Here is a 23,200-nt window from a genome sequence, read left to right as displayed (position 1 = left end):
CCCTTTAAACCCCTAAATACCCCTTACCCTCATCCACCCATGAACCCTAAACAGCCCTTATAACCCTTACGACACTGAAACCTATCTCGTCCCACCACCTGAACCCTTAAACCGCCCCCTTTTTAATGTCATAAATATTATGACATTGAAAAAATACCTACTTGGTAAAGTACTGTCTGGTAAAGTCCCACGTGTTACTTTACCCTCGTAATTACGTCCTGCTGGTTAAAGACTTCAGGCTGCTTACTGACTGCTCCACTGTCGCCCTATGCATAATTGCATTCATTCTGCCACGTAATGCTCTTGTGCAGTCAGTGTTGTCTGACTGCCTGCTTTACACAGGCCCATAGTACTCCGAAGGGGCTTTAGGCGCGGGGCATACAAAATGTGATACTCCTAAAATAAGTATGTCTGAAGTTCCTTTTTAAAGCCTATGAAGGATTAGCTAAGATGCAATTTGTAAAATAGTAGGTTCCAAAATTAGGGGAAGGGGCACTGTAGGGGAACCGAAGGAAAATGGCGATCTTAGTTTTTCATTCTGAAACTTAAGGGGCTGTGCATGCTGGGAGGGAAAGAGGTTTCAAGTGAGGTTATGATAAGCCATACATCTGTTTCAAGAAGGCGGCTGCTGAAATAACACTTTTCCACTATCTTTAATGCTTTAATACATTTCTGATTCTCAACTTTGCTCCTATGGGTTTCAAATTAGTATTCCAATATCCGTCTTAATGTTTTTTTTACTTCGCTACAATAAATCGGCCATCTCAGAAGCTTTTGGAGGACCCAGGTTACATAGGTTCTGCAGGGCCCCTCTCTGTTTTTACGGCAGCATACAGACCTCGTTCAAAGTAAAAAATGTAATTGGGCACATTTTGAGGCAGCTGCAGCAGATGACACAACCTTACCATCTACTTCCCGCCATTCTTCCTTGTCACCGGGCTACCACTCGTGTGAAAAACGTACCGAGCGCCGGGAATTGGGAGCGGACTGGACTGCGCATTTGACGCCCAGAAGTGACCCGTTTCAATGCCCATTGCTTATATCCTTACAAAACATAAGCAGTATGGCTTCAAAAGACCACGGGCCATATTATCAAGGAACGGCGATTACATTATCGCCGCTTTAGTGGCAGGAAACTGCCACTAAAGTTGCGATAATGAGCTTGATAATATGCCCTTGTGAATTCCCATAGAGGCCCAGATTCACACCAGAACCTGGGCTTATTTGGGAATTCTCGAGGGCATATTATCAAGCCCATTATTGCCGGTTTAGCAGCAGTTTCCTGCTGCTAAAGCGGCGATAATGTTATCACCGTTACTTGATAATATGGCCCCTCATTCGTGTACACATAGCCGCTGTACACATTTTGTTTTCTAGTTCACCCATAAATCTGGTATTTCAGTACCTCCAAGAATAGTGCACATTCCCACCCAGGAAAGCAATGCTTTTCAAAGAGAGACGAGAAAACAAAAGTAGCGCTTCACTGGCAAACACTGCAAAGTGGCGCTAATGTGTTTATGTGTGAATAAATCAATCTGGCCACCTTACAACCACTCTGTCTTGATTGAGTTAGTTATTCATATTTTGAATGTTTTATTTCTCCCCACCCCGAGGCTGCACTTAAAAACTGAACAATTTCAGAAATACGACGTTTCCAGCAAAAGTCTTTTTCTTTTTTGGATCCATTTCACAGGGGAGAAAATAAACGAAAGGAGCAAAGAGTAGGTAATACCTGTTTCTTGAAGTCTCGATTTTCACCAAATGAGGAGGCGTGAGACAGAAGGAGAGGGAAGAGGGGGAACAAAGAGAGGGGGGTGCGTGCAGCTGCCAGCAGCAGGAGAACTGGACACTTTCCTTGTCTTCTCTGCCTGTCCCCAAAGCCCAGCCTTACCTATCGGCCGTGGTGATTTCTCGAGTCGGGGAGGCATGTTTAAAAAACTGAAATTTGGGGAACGGATTCTATGAAATTAAAGTACGGGCACGCCGTGCCCTCCCGATCGTGCTCACTTCGACCTCTGGTCCTCGCAGAGACAGTGTTCGGAAAGGAAACACTAACTGCCCTTAAAACCGAGGATCACAGATTAGACGGATGGCGATGCTTACTCCTGGATAAACAGGTCCGTCACGCACTTACGTCACGTAGGTCCTAGAAAGAAAGAATAGAGCTAGTCTCTTCGTTGTTGCGCGACACACCCAAGCACGGCAGGCGACACAGTACTGTGTCGCGACACAGAGTTTGGAAAGCTCTGCCATAAAGAGTATATGGGCTGGGAGTTTGTCAAAACGAACTACACAGCTCCACGGTGGCTTTACTGTAGACTTGGAAGTTTGGTATCAAGCTTCCCAGCACATTAAACCCACACTGATGCCAGTGTTGGATTTAATGAAAAATGCACACAGAGGGCATGCCACCTGAAAAACTACCAACTCTGGTGTGGTTTCTGACTGGAACCCAGCTATCTTCCACCACCAGACAGGTTTATGGGCCCCTGGGCAGAGAGCCCTCTGCTCTCTGAGTCTGGAAACAAAGCACATCCTAGGCAGAGGTGTCACGCCTCCTACCCCAGGATAGCCAGGGTCTTCAAAGAGGGAGCTTCAAAGGACTGCCACCTTTGTTAGCTACCCCCAACCTTTTGCTGCTATAAGCAAGTGGCTCCCACCAGTTCGGACCCCCATTTTGGACAAGAGAACCGGCAGGAAAACCCAGCTAGGAAGGGAGGTGTGTCCACCTTTGCCAACCCCACCCCTCAGGTGGGGGAGGCGAGTTGAAGCACACATCTCAGTCCCCACCATCTTAAAGTTGGGAGACCCCTCCAACAGGAAGAGGCCTATGCCCCCTCCCACTGGAGAATGGCACACTAGTGGGTGTCGACACCCTAGGGACGGGACTCATTGGTCCCAACCTGCACATCCCTGTTAACGCCCCTAAATCGAGTATTTAGGGGTAACCCTGAACCTTCCCTCCTCAGATTCAACATGAGAAGAAGTAGGACCGAAGAACCATGCTGCAGAAGAAGAGGAGGACGACGACAACTACTACTTTGGCCCCAGCCCTACCGATCTGTCTCCTACTCTGAAACACCTGCGACCTGGACCCGGCATGTCCTGCAGCCAGGAGCTTCCAAGAACCCCGGAGACCTGCCCTGCCTTCCCAAAGAACTGTGATCTACTGTGGACACTGGATTTGCCCAACACCAATCCAAGCCAGGACTCCAGAGCCGTACAGATCCGCAAGTCCTCACCACGCTGCACCCAACCATCACGGCCCAAGTTTTAGTGGCCCGGCACTCCAGCAAGTTCCACTCGGCGATCCTAATCCGTGATCCAGCGTTGGACGACCTCCACCGACTTTCTCCTCAACGCCTGCAGCCTCATCCCAAAGTGTCCCCCAACCACAACCTGAAAAGGTGAGAAAAAACTGACACGAAAGGACAGTTCTGCACCCACAGCTCCTGAGGTGCCCGACCGACTGTGTCTTGGTGTCCAGCAACTCTTCATCTTCATCCTCCAGTCATTGGTTCCCTTCGTCCAGTTGTCTGGGTCCAACCTGCAGTCCTTTTCCGCGACTGACATCCTTCATCAAAACACATTGGGCTTCCGACACCTACTGAGCACTCTGCTCCCATCTGCCCAAGCGTCACTGGTGGTGTGGACTTGGTCCTAACCTGGGACCCCCTTTGTCCTGATCTTAACCCTAGGAGCTTGGCTTCTGAGACCAAGTGGCCAGCAGGCGAGCAGTCCCCAACCAAGGTGCCCACTAGCCCTATTGGCTAACATTGGCACTCTGCACCCGGCCACCCTAGTGATGCTGGTGGTGCCCCTTGAGTGCCAACCTGAACCTTGGGGAACCTTGGTTGTACCCTCCAAAACTCCAATCCTAAAACCGATTTACTCACCTATAAACGTAACACTTTGTTTCCTCCATAGGACTGAATGGTGGGTTTTCTATGAAAATTCTTCTGTGTCTTATTGTCTTGTACTGCACAAAAAGTAACCTATTGCCTTGACAAGAGTTAACCTGCTTGCAAATGTCCTCTGTTGCTTTAACTGTGCTAGGAGTGTGTTTCATGCCATAGTAGAACAGTAACCTAAATGTAATCAAAAAGTAATTACACGCATTTTTTAACAGATCACAAACCGTTTTCTCAATTGAAAAAGTAATCTGAATGTTCCTACAAAACCAGTGTTCACTGTATTTTGAAAAGTCATATTGTATGAAGAGTTTACCTTACCTGCTACTAAGTAAATCTTGGCTCTAGAAATAAAGCAGTAAATAACCTTTTATACAAACAATTGGCCTAGATTCAGTCTTTGAGTGTGTGACATCATTTATTGCATGAGTGTGTACAACACTTGCTTAACACTACCCTCCTGATAAGCCTGACTGCTCAACCACACTGCCACAGAAGAGAGTGAGGTATTATCTACTTTAGCCTCTGCTATACCTCTGGGGATCCGCTGGATCTGTGCACACTATACCTTACTTTGGCATAGTATATACAGAGCCAGCTTCCTACATGCAGTAACTGGGGTGTAGCCTCCAAGTGTCCCAGAATCATTGATCAGGCGTCCTGCACATTACGTACCTCGGTTTTAGTTGCTATGATACTTTTTCTCAAGAACTTACCAACAGAAAGGAAAAGGTTCAATAACAGTACTTAACACAATTGAAAGAATGGAGGAGAGAAGTCACAAAATCGGCCCAGGCAGACAGCGTTGCTTTGTGGAGAGAGGAAAAACTGTATTGATGCAAACAGCCCATGACAGAATCCTAGAATGCAGTATTTCATTATTTTGCTGAAAATTCAAAAGAGGATAAAATGCGATCCTAAACTTACACATACTCCTACCGACATAGTAGATACAGCGGATGACACCCCTTGACTCCTCCCCGCATACTGTCATGTTGCCCTGAGACAACTTCAGGCAAGGTTTACTAGGTGAAGCACAAAAGCATGAGGTGTCTTCCCCGGGAATGGTTGGAGTTGGTGAGCGGAGAGGTGGGGTTGGGAGGGGGTTGGGAGGGGGGGGGAGGGGGGGGGAGGGGGGGGGAGGAACCGCGGGAGTATAGTTCTACATTAACTAGGAGAATCTCTCCCCTTTAATAAGAAAATCAACACCTGTCCTGTTGGTGGGGACTACATGGCCCAAGACTTCTCATCCTGACACCAAAAACTATAAATGTGAAATGGAAATCTGAAGCCTACACTATTTGTAGAATTACATTATAGAACATTTTTGGCAGCAACTGTGAAGTTAACCGATTGTTTTTCACAAAATTAAAAAGGACAATTTTAAAAATTCCCCCACAAACAAAAAAACATTTGAAAGTCAGATGCAACACTTTTGAGGTGAATATTAACCAACTGGAAAATCATTACATAATGGTAACTAGTTGGTATTTTCAATTAGACAAAAAAAAAAATATCTAACTATGTGGAACATTTCAACCTCTGTAAATGCATCAGCTAATAAATTGATAAACACAAATACATGGGATTTAAATATTCGAATCAGAAGGTTGCTGCTCATCAACCAAAAGCACAATATTCTTTAAAGAAGTAAAAGAAAGATTCAACTGTGCAAGCCTATTTAACAAAGGAGACCTAATTACCATGATCAATTATATAAAAGATAAGGTCTACATTGAGTAAAGACCTACGACCTCTTGGATCGGGACCAACACATCAAAAACATATGAGCAGTTTATAGATCAAGTGCCGATATCTCCTGTTCGTCTCAACTCAGATTAAAACTACTGTTTCTCAACTCATTCACAAAACGATATATATGAAGGTGCTACCCATATTTCTGCCTTCCTACCAATTGGTGTACGTTCTTTCTACCTCTCTGAGCTCACCATCCCAGGTGGCTCAAAAGATGGTCTCACTTCTCCATAGCTTGAGATGCTCCAAGCGCTCGCTAAACCAGTCTTACCTGGAACAAGCTTTGCAAAATCTGCTTCGCTCACTTCATAAGTTCCAACCATTTCTTGCATTATAGCATCAAGGATCTCTTGAGAAAGGGGTCCTTTCGCCATTTTTCCTGCAATCAAGAACATGAACTAGCTTTAGATGTGTATACACTTGTAAGAGGAGTGACAAACGTAGAATAAAAACTGATTTTTTTTTTTTAATTATGCACACTTCTGAACATAGTAACTGAGGACAGTGCCACAACTACATTTCAAGAATGTAGCTCGATATCCAAAGAAATGGAAACCAGAGCATCAAAAACCCATTATGAGATATCAGAGAATTCTATTAAAGTTTATAATTTATGACAGTAGCAATGTTTAAGATTATGTTGACTACTGCCTTTTAAATTTTCAAGCAATCATTTGGCATCATCCACAAATTGATTGGCAGGTAAGGATTGGAAGGAGGGATAATGTTTAATATCAAATGGGCCAATTTCATATCTCACTTATGCCACAGTCATACCTGATGGGAGAGGAGATTAGTTGATTACTTTCAAATACAACTATATTTTTGGAAGAGGAATTTGGGCTCAACAGACAAGTGCAGCCTGAAATAGGATAATGTCCCATTTGGTGATGAACTGTCTCCCCTATACGGAAGACAAACGATTAACATTGTCGCAAAGTAGGAAGAATCTACTTCCAGGGCATCTTGGCAATGGCCTGTGCTGTGATCAAGCAACAAGACAGATGGTGCGATATCTGGCAAACAGCTGGCCAATAAGAGAGAAACCTGAATTTGACCCACTTCAAATGGTAGATATGCAGCAGGGGCAGGCCAGGGACCATCAGCCAAGATATGCACTGTGATGCACAACTTCAATTCTAATTCAGGAGAGGAAAATAACCAAGTGAAGAATTAAGTGGTGTTACAAGTAGGTACCATTATGTTGCTATATTACTGCTATGATTGCTCAATGTGTTTTTAAATGTTTTGCTTACATTTTAGGGCTCAACTACGACAGCCCAGGTGTTGTGTCTTGAGAAACATATCTTTTTTTTATAACACATTTTATTGATTTTCTTAGAATTATCAGTTTCAGCTTCTTTACAACATATAATATATCCGTACAATATTAGAAAGCCAATTAAGTACTCGGACACATTTATAAATAGCACGTTTCGACAGTGATAATACCCACTGGTTTGCATGATCTTCCTTTCTTTCACTTTCATACATTGTCTGTGAGATTTCCAGTGGTTTGGTCTACACAGTATAACATAGTAAGCTGATCATTTCCCTCTCCCTGTTAACTTTAACAAACCAGCTAAGTCCCACCCCCGCCCCTTTCCCCTGCACAGCTCTTTTTGCATTTGTTCGATTCAGTCAGCATTGCAGTACAGTACAATTATAGGCATTAAGCACATATACGTGAGCAAGCTCCTACAATATGACACAATGAGGTATCAACCTGTTCACATCTCTTATGCTGATAACCCGTCCTCAGTAATTGTATAATGATGTCATCCCTAAGTTATCTGTGACTTAGTCGTTATAAACTCGTCTAGCATTCCATTCCATTCCATTCTAATGAAATAGGTGTTTTTCGTAATCCTCTCTGTTCCTCACGTTTGAGTTCTGCACTTTCGGCTCTACCCCACCGGACCACCTCATTATACCAATCTAATACTGTGGGCGGTTTCGCCGCCTTCCAGCGCATTGTTATTGTACGTTTAGCCAACAACAATGCCATGTTGGCAAATTTGTAGGACCGTTTTTCTTACATTTGGGGTTCAATCCCAAAATACAACCTTCTAGTGAGTCTCCTCCGCCCCTAGGGGCAACCATATTTAATATGGTTCATACTGTTGCGCTATTTTTGGACAAGACCATAACATATGAAGCAAATTAGCATTTGGGGCATGACATCTAGGACATGTGTCCACTGTATCCGGAGACATCAAACTTAGTTTACGGGGAGTCAGATATGCTCTGTGCGTTATCAGGAGTTGTATAAATTTAAACTTTGGATTACTTAACACCTTTTTCGGGTATTCCAATACATATCCCCACTCCTTATCCGTCAACTCTCGGCCTATATCAGCATTCCATTTATCTTGTAGTATTTGTAATGAGGTGGCAGCATGTGTTCTGATTCCCCAGTACAACCATCGGGTCAGGTGGCTACCACTCCCCATTAGGTACTGCATGTGTACTAGTTTGTGTGTCAGGGGGTTCTGCCCCATTTGGTGCCCATGTCGTCCGAACATATCTACTAATATTTGCATAGAGTAGGAATGATGTATTAGGCACACCTTGCTCCCTTACAAATGTGTCATGAGTCTTTAAGGTATTATTCCGGAATAACATTCCCACTGTATTTACGCTCTTGTCCGCCCATTTAGTTATATGTTGCGATGTTAGTGTACCTAGAGGTATAGGAAGGACCAGTAATGGTATGTTGGAAGCATAGGGAATTAATGCCTTCATATAACGAAGTGCTGCCTTCTAGTATTTCAATACAATGGTTTATAATGGGGGCGCATTTTGTGGGATTTTGCTATCTGGTAATAGAAGTTAATGCAATTCCCCTCTCTCCCATTCGCGTTTAGACATAGCTATGTCCTGCAGGTTGCGCCCTGCTATCCAATACGTAAGCCACTGCAGTTGGCCTGCATAGCAGTAAGCTTTCAGATCAGGGACCCCCAGTCCCCCAGCATTTGTTCCTAATTGACGTTTTGATAGACCTATTCTTCTGCGCCCACTTCCCCAGATCAATTCCACCAGTAGAGTATCTAGCGTTTTGAATACTTGGGCAGGGACCACGATTGGTAGATTCGTAAAATAATAAAGCAATCTGGGGATCATCACCATTTTTGCAATAGCCACTCTCCTTGCTATTGATATTGGGAGTGACGTCCAAAATGGTATTTGCGCTTTAAGGGCAGTGATTGCCCGGCATAAATTGCCATCTAGGATGTTCTCAGGTTCTCTATATATCTGAATGCCTAGGTATTGAAGGTGATTGTCGCTGTTTGGAATGTCCAATGGCCAAACCGTAGTGGATCTACCTTTGTGGTGTCTGTAAAGAAGTATGCGTATGACTTGTTCTCATTTAGTGGTAGCCCAAACAGTAATTGAAATTTATAGAGTGTGGTAGGGATAGGTTCATGGTCCACTGTAAGATCCTTGAAGTATAATATTTAATCATCCGCATAGGCAGAGATAAGATGTGTGTCATTTCCTATTCATATTCCTTTGTGCTCCGCCACCGTGCGTAGTTTAATACCTAGCGGCTCGAGGGCTAGTATAAGTAATACAAGTGATAGCGGGCACCCCTGCCTAGTATCTCTTTCTACTGTATATTGTGGTGAAATATGAGCACCTGTACGAGCATGGGCCGTTGGATTCGTATATAGGAGACTAACCCATTTAACATAAGCATCCGGTATGCCAAACTTCGAGATTGCACGTAACATGTAACTCCAATGTAAGGAATCAAACCCCTGGCGTAAGCCTAAAGATACAAACCCCAGCTTGTTGTTTGTTATTGCTGTTCTCGACAAGACTTGGTGCAGACGTCTAATATGAAGGGCCAAACCCACACTGGTCCATATGTATTAATTTAGGTATAAATTGGAGAATTCTGTTTGCTAATAGTTTGCTTAAAATGTTATAGTCCATATTGAACAGTGAGAGGGGGCGATATCCTGCCATATCCTTACTGTCCCTGCCCGGTTTCAGCAGCGAAACCACCACTGCCTGCGTTATAGTGGGTGGGAGGGAGCCCGTGTCAAGTGAGACTCTGTATAGGCTTTGTAAGTGAGGTACTAATAATGGTATATACTTTGCATAAAACTCTATTGGTAATCCATCCATACCTGGCGCTTTGTTCTAACATTGCAGCTGCATTTCTTATAGCGTCCATTTGATTTACTGAGATCTGTGCCGGAGTAGGATTCTGATCTGAGACAGCTCGAGTTTTCTGGCTGTTGTTCTGCTTTAGTCTGCTTGTTCTAGGTAGTCTTATGATAAAGGCAGCTGCCGTTGACTTGCTTGGGAAGATTCCCGTGTCACATTCGGTGTCAGAGTAACTTCTACCCAGTCCATTGCTTCATCCGGGGTATCAAAAACAACAAGGGTTTCTGATTATATCCGGAATCACCGCCTCTCGTTGCCGTCTTCACTGCACATCCAAAAGTTGCCACGGCGCTTCCCCTCTGGCACCGTCGGGTAGTCTCGCCCAGTGTTGCTGCATAGTCGGGTGAGTCGCTTCTCCTCCTTCAACGATTCCGTGCTTGATTACACTTTCTGAAGCACCGCCGTATTCCGTGGCATCTCCGCAGCGCAGTACTCTATATCCAGAGTAGAGATGAACGCCCAGTGTAAGGATAGTTAGCAAAGTGTCGGGGCTCGGCTCTCCGCTAGTTCTCGTCCGCCATGTTCGGTAGTTGGCCACGCCCCCCTCAACATATTGTTATCTTACAGTTGGCTTAGAGCCTACCCACTGTTTACCATTGGTTGGCTTCATAGTCAATCTCATTTGCTTGCTTCTTATTCGTTGGTGTCTGCGGGCTTTTTTTTCCTCTTCTTGTGTTTGCCCCTCCTCAGGAGCATGGACACATAACTATGTCTATGGGCTTTGCTTCCTCTTCTTGTGTCCATCTCTCTCGTGGAGCATGGATGCATATCTATGTCCTTCCACTACTCACTTTTTCAGGTGCTATTTTTTTCTCTCTCGTAAGCACTGTACCAGAGAGCATGTTTTCTTCAACTGTCTCTTTCGTGTGCTTCTCGATGCCTCTCCATAGCACCCCATATTACTTTCCCTCACCAGTGTACTACTACCCCTGCATTGCTTCTTGCCCGTGGTCCTTATCCCCTGTTGCTTCACGTTTTTGTATGAGTGTCCACCTGCGCCCCGGTGTTTCTCCACCCCCCCCCCCCCCCCCCCACTGATCCTTCCCTCCAGAGTGTGGCTTTCCGCCACCACCCACAAAAAAAAAACGCTTTCACACATTATTGTTGCTTACCCATTGAACTCAGATCAGTAACTAAAAATAAATTAACAAGCATTTTCAATGCAATAGGTCTCGCATTATTAAAGTTTGAGCTGTTGGCATTGCTAATAATAATGCAACACCAATAGCAGCTCAAAGATTCAGTAATGTAAGACCTTTTGCATTGCAATTTTTTTTTATATATAGCACGAACTTGAGTGAAAGGTGTGTATTTATGTTGCATTGAGTACAGTGTAATTATGTGTGTTATTATGTGGCACAGAGTGGTATTGTGTGGAGTGTATTTATCTTGCATTAAGTAGAGAGTAATTATGTGACGTGCAATTATGTAGTACTGAGTGGTATGTGGAGTGTATTTATGTTGTATTGAATACAGTGTAATTATGTGATGTGTAATCACACAACCACGCCCAACCACACACACCACCACAAACACAACACACACACAACCACCACAACCACACACATTACCACCACAACCACACACATTACCACCACAACCACACACATTACCACCACAACCACACACATAACCACCACAACCACACACATAACCACCACACACACCAAACACAACACCACAACCACCACACACACAATCACCATACACACAATCACCACACACACAATCACCACACACACAATCACCACACACACAATCACCACACACACAACCACACACACACAACCACACAACCACAACCACACAACCACAGCCACCCACACAACCACACACAACTACACACAGCTTGTGCTGGTGCATGTTGGCTTCCAGCCTCAGCATATCCCGGCTGGATAGATTTGTTCTGTCTCTGTGAGTCCTGGTGTGATATACCCATAAAAAGAACTAGGACCTAAGCAGGGTGTATAGAATGACGCTGGCTCCTGGAGACTGGAAACAACGAGATCAGTGCTTAATTTGAGCCAGTGGTTGCCGGTGGGCCTCACCGGTACCAAAATCTGGGCAAGAGCACTTATTTATCTTCAACAAACTGACACAGAGCAAGCAAGAGATGGAAAGAAGGAGGAGACTAAGGAAAAACATTGACATAAAAGAAAGCTGGGATGAAATAGAACCGGAAAGACTGATGTAAGTGCGCACAGAGTGTCAGGTGGTGGATGAAAAAGGCATGAGGTGGAAACCATGCAGCCTTGTTGTTTAGCTCACCCGACATTTGATGGCACCTTTTTAAGATTCTGCCCAAAACTTTACGACAAGACACTCATACATTTACAAATTGAGCACACATTGAGAGAAAGGTATATCCTGAGTCAGGCTGGTATTTTTGGAAGTATCACAGGAATGCTTTAACCCTGTGATAACTCCATTTAAACAACTCATCATTGTTGTAAAAGTAGAGTGTTGATTTTATGGTCCCACTGAACCTAACAAGCTTTTGAAGGATGACAAGGTAACATAAAACCTTTACAATGTTGGAACGAACATATTAATGTTTTAGGTTACACTGTATTTGATATCAGCAAAGATTGATTGATCACATATTGTAAATTTGCATGGTTTGGTGGAAGGTTGAGTGGAAATCAGTCAATAATATGCCAAGAACTGTGGAATTGCCATTGTTTTTTCCAAAATGGGTGACATGGTCGTGGTTTTCAAGGGGCTGAAGCTAGACACACTTCAGAGTGATTTGTGCATCTCGTTTGTGATGTCAACGGTGTGTGCCGGGAATAATTAATTATTCATGCATGCAGGTAGGCTGGGCATAATGTTCCGGTCTAGCCCCACCACCTCCTCTCTTCCTTATCTTTGAACGGAGTGAATGACAATTCTAAGAGGAAGTGATCATGACAGTCGTTTTGACCTTCGAAAAATAACATGAATAAAAAAGTATTTAAATTACAAGTTCTCCACTTCAATACAAACAAAAGAGAAACATGCATAACTCTATCTTAAATCTTTTCAGCACATAACATTTACAACACAGCTACAAAATACATACTGTTAAATGACTATTAAAACATTCATTGATGCGCACATGCATTCGCTTACACACACAGTAAATCACACAATCATGCTACAACTTAAAACAAGGGGGCAAAGGGGAGGGAAAAGAAAGGCGAAAGCGATCGCCTTTACTAAAAACAAAGCCGCAAGTGGTGCGCACGCGCGCCCATATGCTTTCAATTATCGCGCCTGTGTCTGGGCATGATAATTGAAACCATATGGCAGGAAATGCGCGTAATAGACACCAATAGGCCAGGGGCGGAGATATGCGCCCGCCTCTGGCCTATTGGTGCCTATTTTACAAAAGAATACACACAGAAAGGCCAATAGCAGGCCGCAAAGGTAAAATCACACGCACGAGCGTGTGCATTTTCCAGGTCGATTTTCAAAACCCGGACAAAAGGACTCTTGCCTGTGCAAACACTGCTGCGCAGTGCAACGCAGGTCGCGAGACCTAAAAAGCACTGTCATTTTTAAGTCGAGCCTGGACAGCCTAATTGCTACTCTGCGAGGAATGCTGTATTCAGGTAGGGACTTTAAGCTCCGCCCATATTTTTCATTGGCTTGTGTCATTGTCTACTGTAAACTTTGCTGTTCTATGGTCAATAGGCTTAGTAGCCCCTTCTTAGTACCGCCTTGTATCATTTTGTAACCTTCCATGGCGACACCCACGTTACATGTGTTATTACTCTGAAGACGTTAATTACAGCCTCCAAGCACTATTTTTAGGTCTCGCCTGACCCAGCGCATGCGCTGGTCTGGCGAGACTTATTGAGAGGGCTCCAAAAAGTGCTACCAGGCCAGTGCATGTGCGCGGGCGCCGCGCTTTACCGCAATTACTTTCACTTTCACGGCCGCACAGCCGCTTTGATGTTTGATCGTGATCGGAAGGGGGGGGGGGGGGGGTGAAAGCACCAAATGATTTTTTTTGGTTTGTCTTGGCGCTCTATGCTCTTTTTCAGTCACGCCACTGTATCTGGTCGGGGGTGGGTGGGTGCGATACTTTATTGTAAAGAGTGAATTGTTGAAGAAGCAGGTACACTGAGTGACCTGGGAAAATAGCGCTTATGTAAGTTCTTCATTTGACCGTCTTCTTGTATATAGAGAACGTTGCGTAAGGACGCCGCCGAGGTCCGAGTGGGGCGTGACTTGCAGAAAAGGTCCATCTCAGGCAGCCCTTATTGTATGGAATGTAACGAGGGCGCTGCCTCTTTTTCAATGAAAGCAGCATGTTGTTCTCCATGACTTTCTCTACCGCTGAGGGTTACCCCTAACGTTTAAGGAAAAGCTCTTCTTCGGTGATCTCCAGATTGTCACGTAATAAAGATATCATTCCTACTGAACAAACAGATTAATTTTTTTACCTGGATTATCACATCACCACGCCCTATTTGAACAAACGGGTTTGTTAACCTCCTTGTTGGTTTTTTAAACTCTTTTTTTCCTTTTTTGAGACGAAGCAGTTTTTTTCTTTTTGCTTGCGCAACTGTGGGATGATTTTAACAGATTCAGCTCTTCAAATCTAGCGTTCTAGTCAGGTAGCACTGTGCATGCTGGAACTTGTAGTTTGTCAATTTAAATTATGTGCGGCCTTCAGATCCCATCATGCATAGCGCTTGCCCACTTTGTGATTATAATATAACACGTTCTCGTAGCGTGCACGCTTTGCAGTTACTTTGACTCCTAGCGCTTTGGGGGGGGGGGGGGGGGGGAAGCTTGTCCCAAAGCGCTACGAGCTCCATGTTGGATGCTCATGGGCATGCTCCGGTTTATGTGTAGGCTCTCTCCCCTGCACGTGGGGTCAATGCCTCGTCAGAGGTAGTAGGCGCTATATAAATGTATGGGGGTCGTGGGGTTGACTTTGCGGCCTACAGCCCAAGCCAGTGAAAAGATGACATGTTGGGGTGTTCTATGGCTGGGCGTATTGAAGTGTGGATCAACTGACAAACAAAAGTTGGTTCTGGAGATGTATTCTGTTGCTTGGGGTATTACTATTTTCTTTTAACAATGCCTAGAATAGTCCTGAATACACCACCTCCAATTGAGACATCCCTCACCACCTCCAAGTGAGACAACTTCTATCTCACTGTAATTCATTGCATTGATCCTTTTGATTTAAATAATGTTGTCATTGTATGGTGTACAGCTTTAGCTTCTATGTATTTCTTCTATGTTTATAGATTCTTTATTTTTCCTGAAATGATTATTTTGTGTTTTCTGCACATTTCATTTTCAAAATATAATTGGATTTATAGGTTGTTTTTACAGTATTTAAATGCATCTATGTGAAAAGCACTAAGAAACCCTTAGGGGCCCGTTCCACCTCCATGAAAAGCACAAATAAACAGAATAAATAAGTGTCGCCTCACATAAGTACTATTTCAGCCTCAAGGGCTCACTCGCACAGCCTAGTGTAAGTAAATATAACGAGGGCTACCTGTGTGTTCATTCCCGTTTTCCAAGTATACTGCTGCCTTATCTATTGACAAAAGCTAGAGTAGTGCTAATAAGTCTTTTCAGAAAAATGGTCTCACTAGTCTTAGAGGTCTGAATGAGGCGCCATAGCTAGTGAAAACCCTTAAGGTGCAGATGGTGCCATTCAGTGCTGAGGGGATCGATGCTTGGCTGTGTCCTGGGTGGATTTTAAAGGCCCAAAGGAAGCGCGAGGACATCTAAAGGGGACTGAAGATGCAAGAAAGGGCGACCTGGCATCTTTCCCAGCCTCTCTTTGATTGGTGAGTAGAGCGCTGCGGCAGGGTTCATCAAACACTGAATTGGGGTGACCCTCGGAGAGCGGCTTAAATATACTCTGTACTATGAACAGAACGGTGTAACTGGTGTCCAGTCTATTGCTGGAACAGTTCCAAAGTTCAGGAAACTCCCTGTGTGTCGGACCATTGAAAGACATCTGGCTCTTTCATTAGTTTTTTTTCTCCTGCAGATTTATATAGCGCAAACTCAACCCGAAGGTATTGGAGCGCTTTACATGAGCACCAGTTACGTTACACAATGACACATTCTTTTTTAGGTCTCGCCTGACCCTGCGCTGGTCTGGCGAGACTTATTGAGAGGGCTCCAAAAAGTGCTACCAGGCCAGCCTAGAGCTACAGTGCAAGTGCGCGCGCCGCGCTTTACCGCAATTACTCTCACTTTCGCGGCCGCTTGTTCTTACTTTCTGCCTTTCCTTCCTCCGCTCAAACTTCTTCCTTTCTTGTTTTCTTCTTTCATAAGGTTTTTATCTTCCTCTCTTTTAATGTCATTCCATTCTTCCTTTAATCCACTCTGTTCAGTCTTCACTGCTATTAATACTGCAGTTTTTCTTCTGAAAACGCCTCTACATCCTACAAGTGGCATAATTATTTCCCTACTGCTTTCTTCTACCTTAGCTGCCACCTTCCTCCGAGCCACTGTTACCTTCTTCTCTAAATGTACCTTTCTTCTCCTTTTGTTGTGCTCTTCTCAACCCTGCTACCGCCACCTTCCCAGATCGCCTATGTTCTCGACCTAGTTACTGCCACTTTCTCCCTTTCACTACCTTCCCGCAGCGATCATCCTACGGCCATGGCTACCACCCTTTCCTATCCCACCTCCTTCTCAGCCACTATAGCTGCTATGACTTCCTCCGGAAGCGCCATTTTCCTCAGCCATTGTCCTGTCCTATCGCCGCAGCTTCCAGCGTAGCCACCTCTGCTCTTTTCCTTGAGGAGCCCCACGTCACAGCCCGCCCTGCTGGACAGGATACCTTTCTTAAAAATTCGCAGAGGTGTGTCAGAAGGCGAATTTAATCATTTTGTTTTCAAACCTGTTCGCTTTTCCTTTCCTGAAACAAAGCTGTGTTTCACCTGCCATTGTTTAAATCTTGGAGGAGTCCTGTTGAATGATTCCTGTCTGGGTGAACTTTGTATTTTTTTTAGAAAAAATAAATCACTACACCTCTATAGCTCACTCATTTTATCCTACTATTGCACTCCTTTTATTCCTCCCTCCTCATATTTGTGCATTTCCTTAACATTCTTTCACTCTTGTGTATTTTTCTACCATTTGTCTAGATTTTCCATTTTGTCGCTGGCATTCATCACTCGGTTGCATTTTTTCCCAATACCTTAATATTTTTCCACTCTTTTTTTTTTAAGGATATCTCCCCCGAGGAGCTGAAAAATGAACTGCCAGAACGACAGCCCAGATATCCTTAAATTGTGTATGCTAATATGTGTATACAGTGCAGTGGCTTTATTTGCAGCTCAATTCTAGGGAATAAGGGATGCATTACACTGGAACGTCCAGGAAAAGGTGTGATAGCCTAGCACTCCTGGGCCCAAGAGGTGCAGTAGGTGATACTTTTGAACATTAAGGGCAAAATATACACTTGGATAGCAGAGCACAGAGTTATAGAAAACACCTGCTATGGGGCAGCAGGGCATGAGCCTATGGAGTAACTGGGCAATCAAGTGCATGGCGCCCAGGGCATTCAGCTATGGACTCTTGGGCTGCACTGAGATGTTTGGTTTCCAGAGGCTGTGGTTCATAAAGCGGGTAATGGTACTTCTGACAAGATAGTGCTGATGAGTGCCGTACCATGACCGTGCCAAGGGCTTTACTAACAATCCCTAAGAACTTTCACAAACCTAAAAATTCCACATTCTTTGGTCTTCCAAGCACGTACATACATGTGATTGTGTTCTAAGCATGCTCTAGGTCAAAAATCTGGACACCGTTGGAGCTCAGATGCTTGGTGGGGGAACACTGATTTGGAAATATAAGCTATTCGGTGACTGTATTGTGCGTTATGTAGGATCTTAGGTTGCAGTGGTATAAAATGCAGTGTAATGGCAGGCCACAGGCGAATACTAGAGTCTGGGAGGGATATTCTTAGGCGATACAGTAAGGAGGAAGACAAAATATGTAAGGTTACCTTGGGAAAAACTGAGTTACATACCTTGCAGGTGGCATTTAATTTCTGGAATAGTACAGTGCAGCAGGTGTGCTACCACTCAAGGAGTGTGTTTCAGAGTATTGCTTCAGTCTTCTTGGAAAAGTTGATGAAGGATCTGGTGTAGCTTCCTTGACTGCGCTGTTTTACATTTCTAGTTCTCAATTACGTGTGGCCTTGTCATTATGTGGCATTCTCCCGCTGGACTGCCACAGGTTCAGACAAATGACTGGTTGCAGCTAAATTGAATCACGGCTCCAGACCAATAATGCACCTTCAGAAAGTAAAATGGCGAAATCGTTGCGGCAACGTGTATTTGAAGGTAGGGAGGTAAATAACTGTTTTGACATTGACATGAAAGTCAATTCTATATTTTTTCTCGGAATTTGGTGGAGGCGTTTTGGTTTCATTTCAACCTCTTACTCACCAACCTCTATCACACCTATGTTTTTTTTTTTTATTGTGCTCAGTGTCGCTGATTATATATTCCTTTATTCTTTTTGGTGTAACTTGTGCGCAACATTTCTTTTGGAGCTACTCATTGACGAAAAAACAAACAAAAAGGCGGCATTGTAAAGTTAAATAAGTGGCTGGATTCAAATTAATGGTGTAAGTTGCATTTGCATAAAAAAATTAAACAAAACAAAAGAAGGCCAGAAAATATCAGTGATTTCACCAGACAAATAGCGCAACTATTTAAAAGTACAGGCACAGGGAAAATTTATAATGCTGCTTTCACGGCGGAGGGGCAAAGGTGATGAGGGGTAGAGGGAAACCATATTATGCCTGTAGTACAGCCTTCTAGCGCAGTCAACTTGCTTCTGGGTTACCATCTCAGACTGACGTCTGGTTCAGCATGTAATAATTGTTGTGGCTATTATGTACTGTTTTGTCGGTTTGGCGCTAACCAAGACATTTTTTTTAACAAAAATATATACGCTATACATACTTACAATGGAGTTGCATTAGCTCTCTCCATCCATTCATCTGCTGTAGTGATGTAGTGGCATTCATATTTTACATCTGCCCATCAAAGCTTACAGCCTGGCGCACAGGCTTAGACCACTCTGGCCATTGGCCGCCAAACTGTGAGTGATGACATTCTGTTCTTGCACAATGCACGTATCTGCTAGTGCAATGTGTGGTTTTACATAACAAACAAGCATTTGCAATGCAATAGGTCTCTCATTTACGCGAGATTAAGCTATTTATGTTTTAAAAACAAAAATAAAAAGCATTTTAATTTGCAATGTCAGTAGCTCAAGCTCGCGTAAATGCGAGACCCATTGCATTGCAAATGCTTGTTTAAATTAGCGACACACTCTCTCTTACGCTTTTTCAAAAATTTAATAGCACGGGCGCCAAAAGCATTTGCAATGCAAAATGTCTCGCATTTGCTAGAGTTAAAGCTATTGGCATTGTAAATAACAACGCCTTTAATTTATATGTTTTAATAACTAACACATAAATAAAAGGCATTGTCATTTACAATGCCAATAGCTCAAACTCTCGTAAATGCAAGACCTTTTGCATTGCAAATGCTAGTTCAGTTGCCCATCTGTGGAGTGCGAGCCTACAAAATGATGCGATACATCAAAAGCATTTTTTTCTTTATTCTATAGTCATGCCCCAATGCACTGGCGATGCTTTACTAATAGCTAAAACCACTGGCAAAACCAGTAGGTCCCAAAAGCGAGATTTATAGGCTTTAACAATGCTTGTTTTTCTTCAGTGGTTTTTAATTAGGATCAGTATATAATATTCATGTTTGATTCACTGTCAGAAAGGCAATCATCTGAATCAAATTTGTCAAACTATGGGCTTGTCTACTTTATACAAAGCCATTTCTGGCATCAGAATATGATACAAGAATAAGAAAAATGCAATTGAAGAGAGGTTGGATAAATATGAAATACAGTACTTCTAAAAATCAGACACTGACTTATTATGAATTTGTGTACAGAGAGATGTGGACTTTATACCTGTATAGATATACAGGTATACAGGCATACGAGCGCTCTACAAACACATATCCTATCCTATCCTATATAGCCGATTAAATGTATAAAAACAAAAAGCATGCTGAAAGACCATTATCTGAATTGTTTTAACTCTGGTAAATGAGTACAAAAGAATTCTATTTCAGTATCCTCCAGTATATGTGGAGGAAAAGGTCATTGCCTGAAGCTTCACCAAGGTCATCAATGTTATACGTGATCCTTTACATTATTGTCATAGATACAAACTGAGAATGTAATTTGCTAAGGTTACTTTCACCAGAAAGGGGTCATGGGGGGGGGGGGGGGGGGGAGGAGAGGAGAGTGTGTCCATAATGTGGCTTTCTTATGTGAGAAAATCCATGATGTAGCTGATTTGCCCATCGTATACAACGGCATCAGGAGAAAGGGGGGTGTGAATATATATATATATATATATATATATATATATATATATATATATATATATATACACATACACACTTTGCTAAGGTTACTTTCACCAGAAGGGGAGGGAGAGACCACAATGTGGCTTACTCGTCAGAGAAAGTCCACAATGTGGCTCACTCGTCCAGTGCATACAATGGCATCAGGAGAAAAATGAAGACGCAGACAAATAAATATATATACACATACATATACACACGTGTATGTGTGTGTGTAACAAGGCTGATTGGACAGGTTGACATTTCAGTACCACAGTTTATAAAAACAAGCGTGCCAGCATTCCATCTACTGTACATAACAATAATGCATTTACTTTCACCAGAAAGTCCAAGTCCTCACAAAGAGAGAGAAAGAGTGAGTTTGAGTTCACTACGAGCAAACAAATGTGGGAAAAGCAATCATTCGCTCTGCCATCTATTTTAATAAAGGTTATGTTTCAGCCCAACTGAAGGAAATTTTTGCCATGTAGCTCTGTCCAGCATAAAGACTGAAGCTGTGAAATCCGCAACGCCTTATCTAACAATGAAAAGAACAAGATGTGCATCACCATCAGACCACAACTCACATACGGACCTCATACATCCCTTACACAACTCTTCCCAAACAGATCATACTACAACCACACATCACTGTAACCACCATTTTACAAGACTGCAGCGGGAACAACCTTTATGCAGGAACCAATACAGAAACCGGGATTGAATCTCTTATAATAACTACAAATACAACAGAGGGACCTTTATAGAGCTAACAAATGCTGCCAACTGATCTCCACACCCAAATCTACAGCATTCACACTAATTCCTTTCACTTCCGTGGTAAACACGGCGACCCAATATCATAAATGTAGCTCTCGTATCATCACCAAAGACATGAAAACACTGTTCACATAAACTCAATAGTAAGACAACACTCTACTAACCACACATGCTACACAGTGCTAGCATGCTACTCATGCGAGCAATCACTCCAGCACCACACCCTTGGTAGTATGCTCTATAAAATAAAAGGGAGTTTGTAATCTCACTATAAAATCCTGTCTCAAATTTTCTTAATACAGGAGACTTGTGATGTCGCTAGACATGTATCATATATAATGTGGCTGCTCAACAGTTATTACAGTATGATTCTGGTGTCACAATGCCCTTTGCCAGACCCAACAACAAGGGTGAAAGGTAGGTCAGATGGCATAATTAAAGCTGCAGTTTAAACAAGGAAAAAATGAATGGGATTTATTTTTGTCTTCTGCTATATTGTTTTAAAACAAGAAGTGATCATTAGAAACGAGAAAGTAATGGCGATAATTATATTTACACAGGATAGGTCTCCACAGGAAAGGCAGAATCTCTACATGTTTCAACACTTTCTGGTGTACAGCATTTTTCTAACCTAATGTCTTTTTTCAAAATGACCGCTATTTAATAGGTTTAATTTTGTGTTACAGATTCTGCTTTCATTCTTTCTGTCTGCAATGAACATGAATGCAAAAACCGCTTTGCAATGAACATGAAAGCACAGGCCATTAAGGTTTTAAGCGGTATAGCGAAGGGTGATGTTGTGACCACTTATTATAAGCAACAAAATACCCTCCGCATCACATAAAAAGAATATTATATACATGTAACCTTAGAGTTCCATGACATAATAAAGACACTCTGCGTTGTATCTCTCGCTATATAGTCATGGAACACCCTGGTACCTTATGATGTCCTTATAATGCACGGGGGATATATATACCACATCTGTAATGTCTCCAAACAGATATATATAATCACATCTGTAATGTCTACAGACAGCTTGAGTGCCACAATGCTACACTAGGTCAGGGTCATACAAATACCATATAAGCAGACTCTAGACCGCCTTGAGGCACAAACCTCCACTGTCCTTTGTAAACATTCTACTGATGGATGTTGTGTAGTGTCAAACGGTTACCCAGGACGACCAGGCCAGTGCCTGCCCTAGCTCAGCTCAAGGGGCTCGTAGAGCTACAGCAGCCCTGTGCTCGGGACTTCCCCGCCACGAAGCTAGGACCGAGGACTCACCTCGGAGAGCCGGGGACCCGCAGGTCGTTGCAACCCCCTGCATCCGGTACGCTTCCACTACAGACGGAAGCGCGCCTCCGCCACACACTGCGCATGCGCACGGGCGTCCAATGGGTAGCGCACACCAGCGCTGAGGGTATAGGAAGTGAGCAGCAACACTAGTGACCGACGCGCAGGCGCAACTCTCATCTCACACGGAAAGCACCGGCCATCTTGGACGAGTCTTGCTGCCTTTTCACCACACTGTGAATAAACCAACACATACACAGCAAACAGTGTGTTCATTTGCTTATCAAAATATGTCAAGAGGACACTTAACTAGAAAGCGTAGTTTTATGCTATGTAAATATTAATATCTGTAGTGAATTCCTGCCCCAAGAAAGACACAGCAGGCATGTGTGAGGTGTCTACATAACTCTATTGCCCCGAGTGCCGGGAGCCTCGCGGCGATCTGGCCGGCATACCCCGGAGCGCGCTCGCAAACACTAGAGCGCGTCGCTACATATCTCCCCCCCTGTAGATCCACCAACAACAGGGCCAACAGCTGGCATAAACATTTACAGTCTTACTTGCTTCGTGTGTCAAAGTCTTCAAACCTCCTCGGCATCTTGATCACTCTGCCCAATCTAGTAAAGTTCTGTTTCGGGACCTGAGCAGTTCTTTGGTCTCCTGTCGGGAGTTCTCCGCCTGCTTCCGCTTCTCTCTCCCTTGCTCTGACACCCGAGTTCTTTGGGGTACCTTGTATGGTCGTTTCTCCTTCTCCGCTTCCTCCTGATGCACCATGATCTTCCCTACCTCTCTTGGGAGTGGCAGGCCCTTGCTCTCCATTCTCCAGCCCCCTGTCTACCTCAGGCTCAACTCCTTCCTCTGAGA

The 23,200-nt window shown here is 43.6% G+C and overlaps 1 protein-coding gene across 1 annotated transcript in view; it reads right to left on the bottom strand.

The window, feature by feature from the left end:
• LOC146772276 (uncharacterized) overlaps positions 1-22,480 on the bottom strand; it is a 133,491-nt gene extending 111,011 nt beyond the window's left edge. Inside the window, exons 1-2 of the mRNA XM_085639888.1 lie at positions 22,328-22,480; positions 5,938-6,045 (exon numbers count right to left, since the gene is read on the bottom strand). Of these exons, the coding sequence (XP_085496014.1) occupies positions 5,938-6,045; positions 22,328-22,370 (151 nt within the window). The 5' untranslated portion in view covers positions 22,371-22,480. The remainder of the gene's footprint in view (positions 1-5,937; positions 6,046-22,327) is intronic.
• Between the last annotated feature and the right edge of the window lie 720 nt (positions 22,481-23,200).

Source organism: Triturus cristatus, chromosome 12 (genome assembly GCF_964204655.1).
Source record: "Triturus cristatus chromosome 12, aTriCri1.1, whole genome shotgun sequence".
In the NCBI taxonomy this organism is placed as follows: Eukaryota; Metazoa; Chordata; class Amphibia; order Caudata; family Salamandridae; genus Triturus; species Triturus cristatus.
This window is presented reverse-complemented; position numbering and strand designations above follow the sequence as displayed.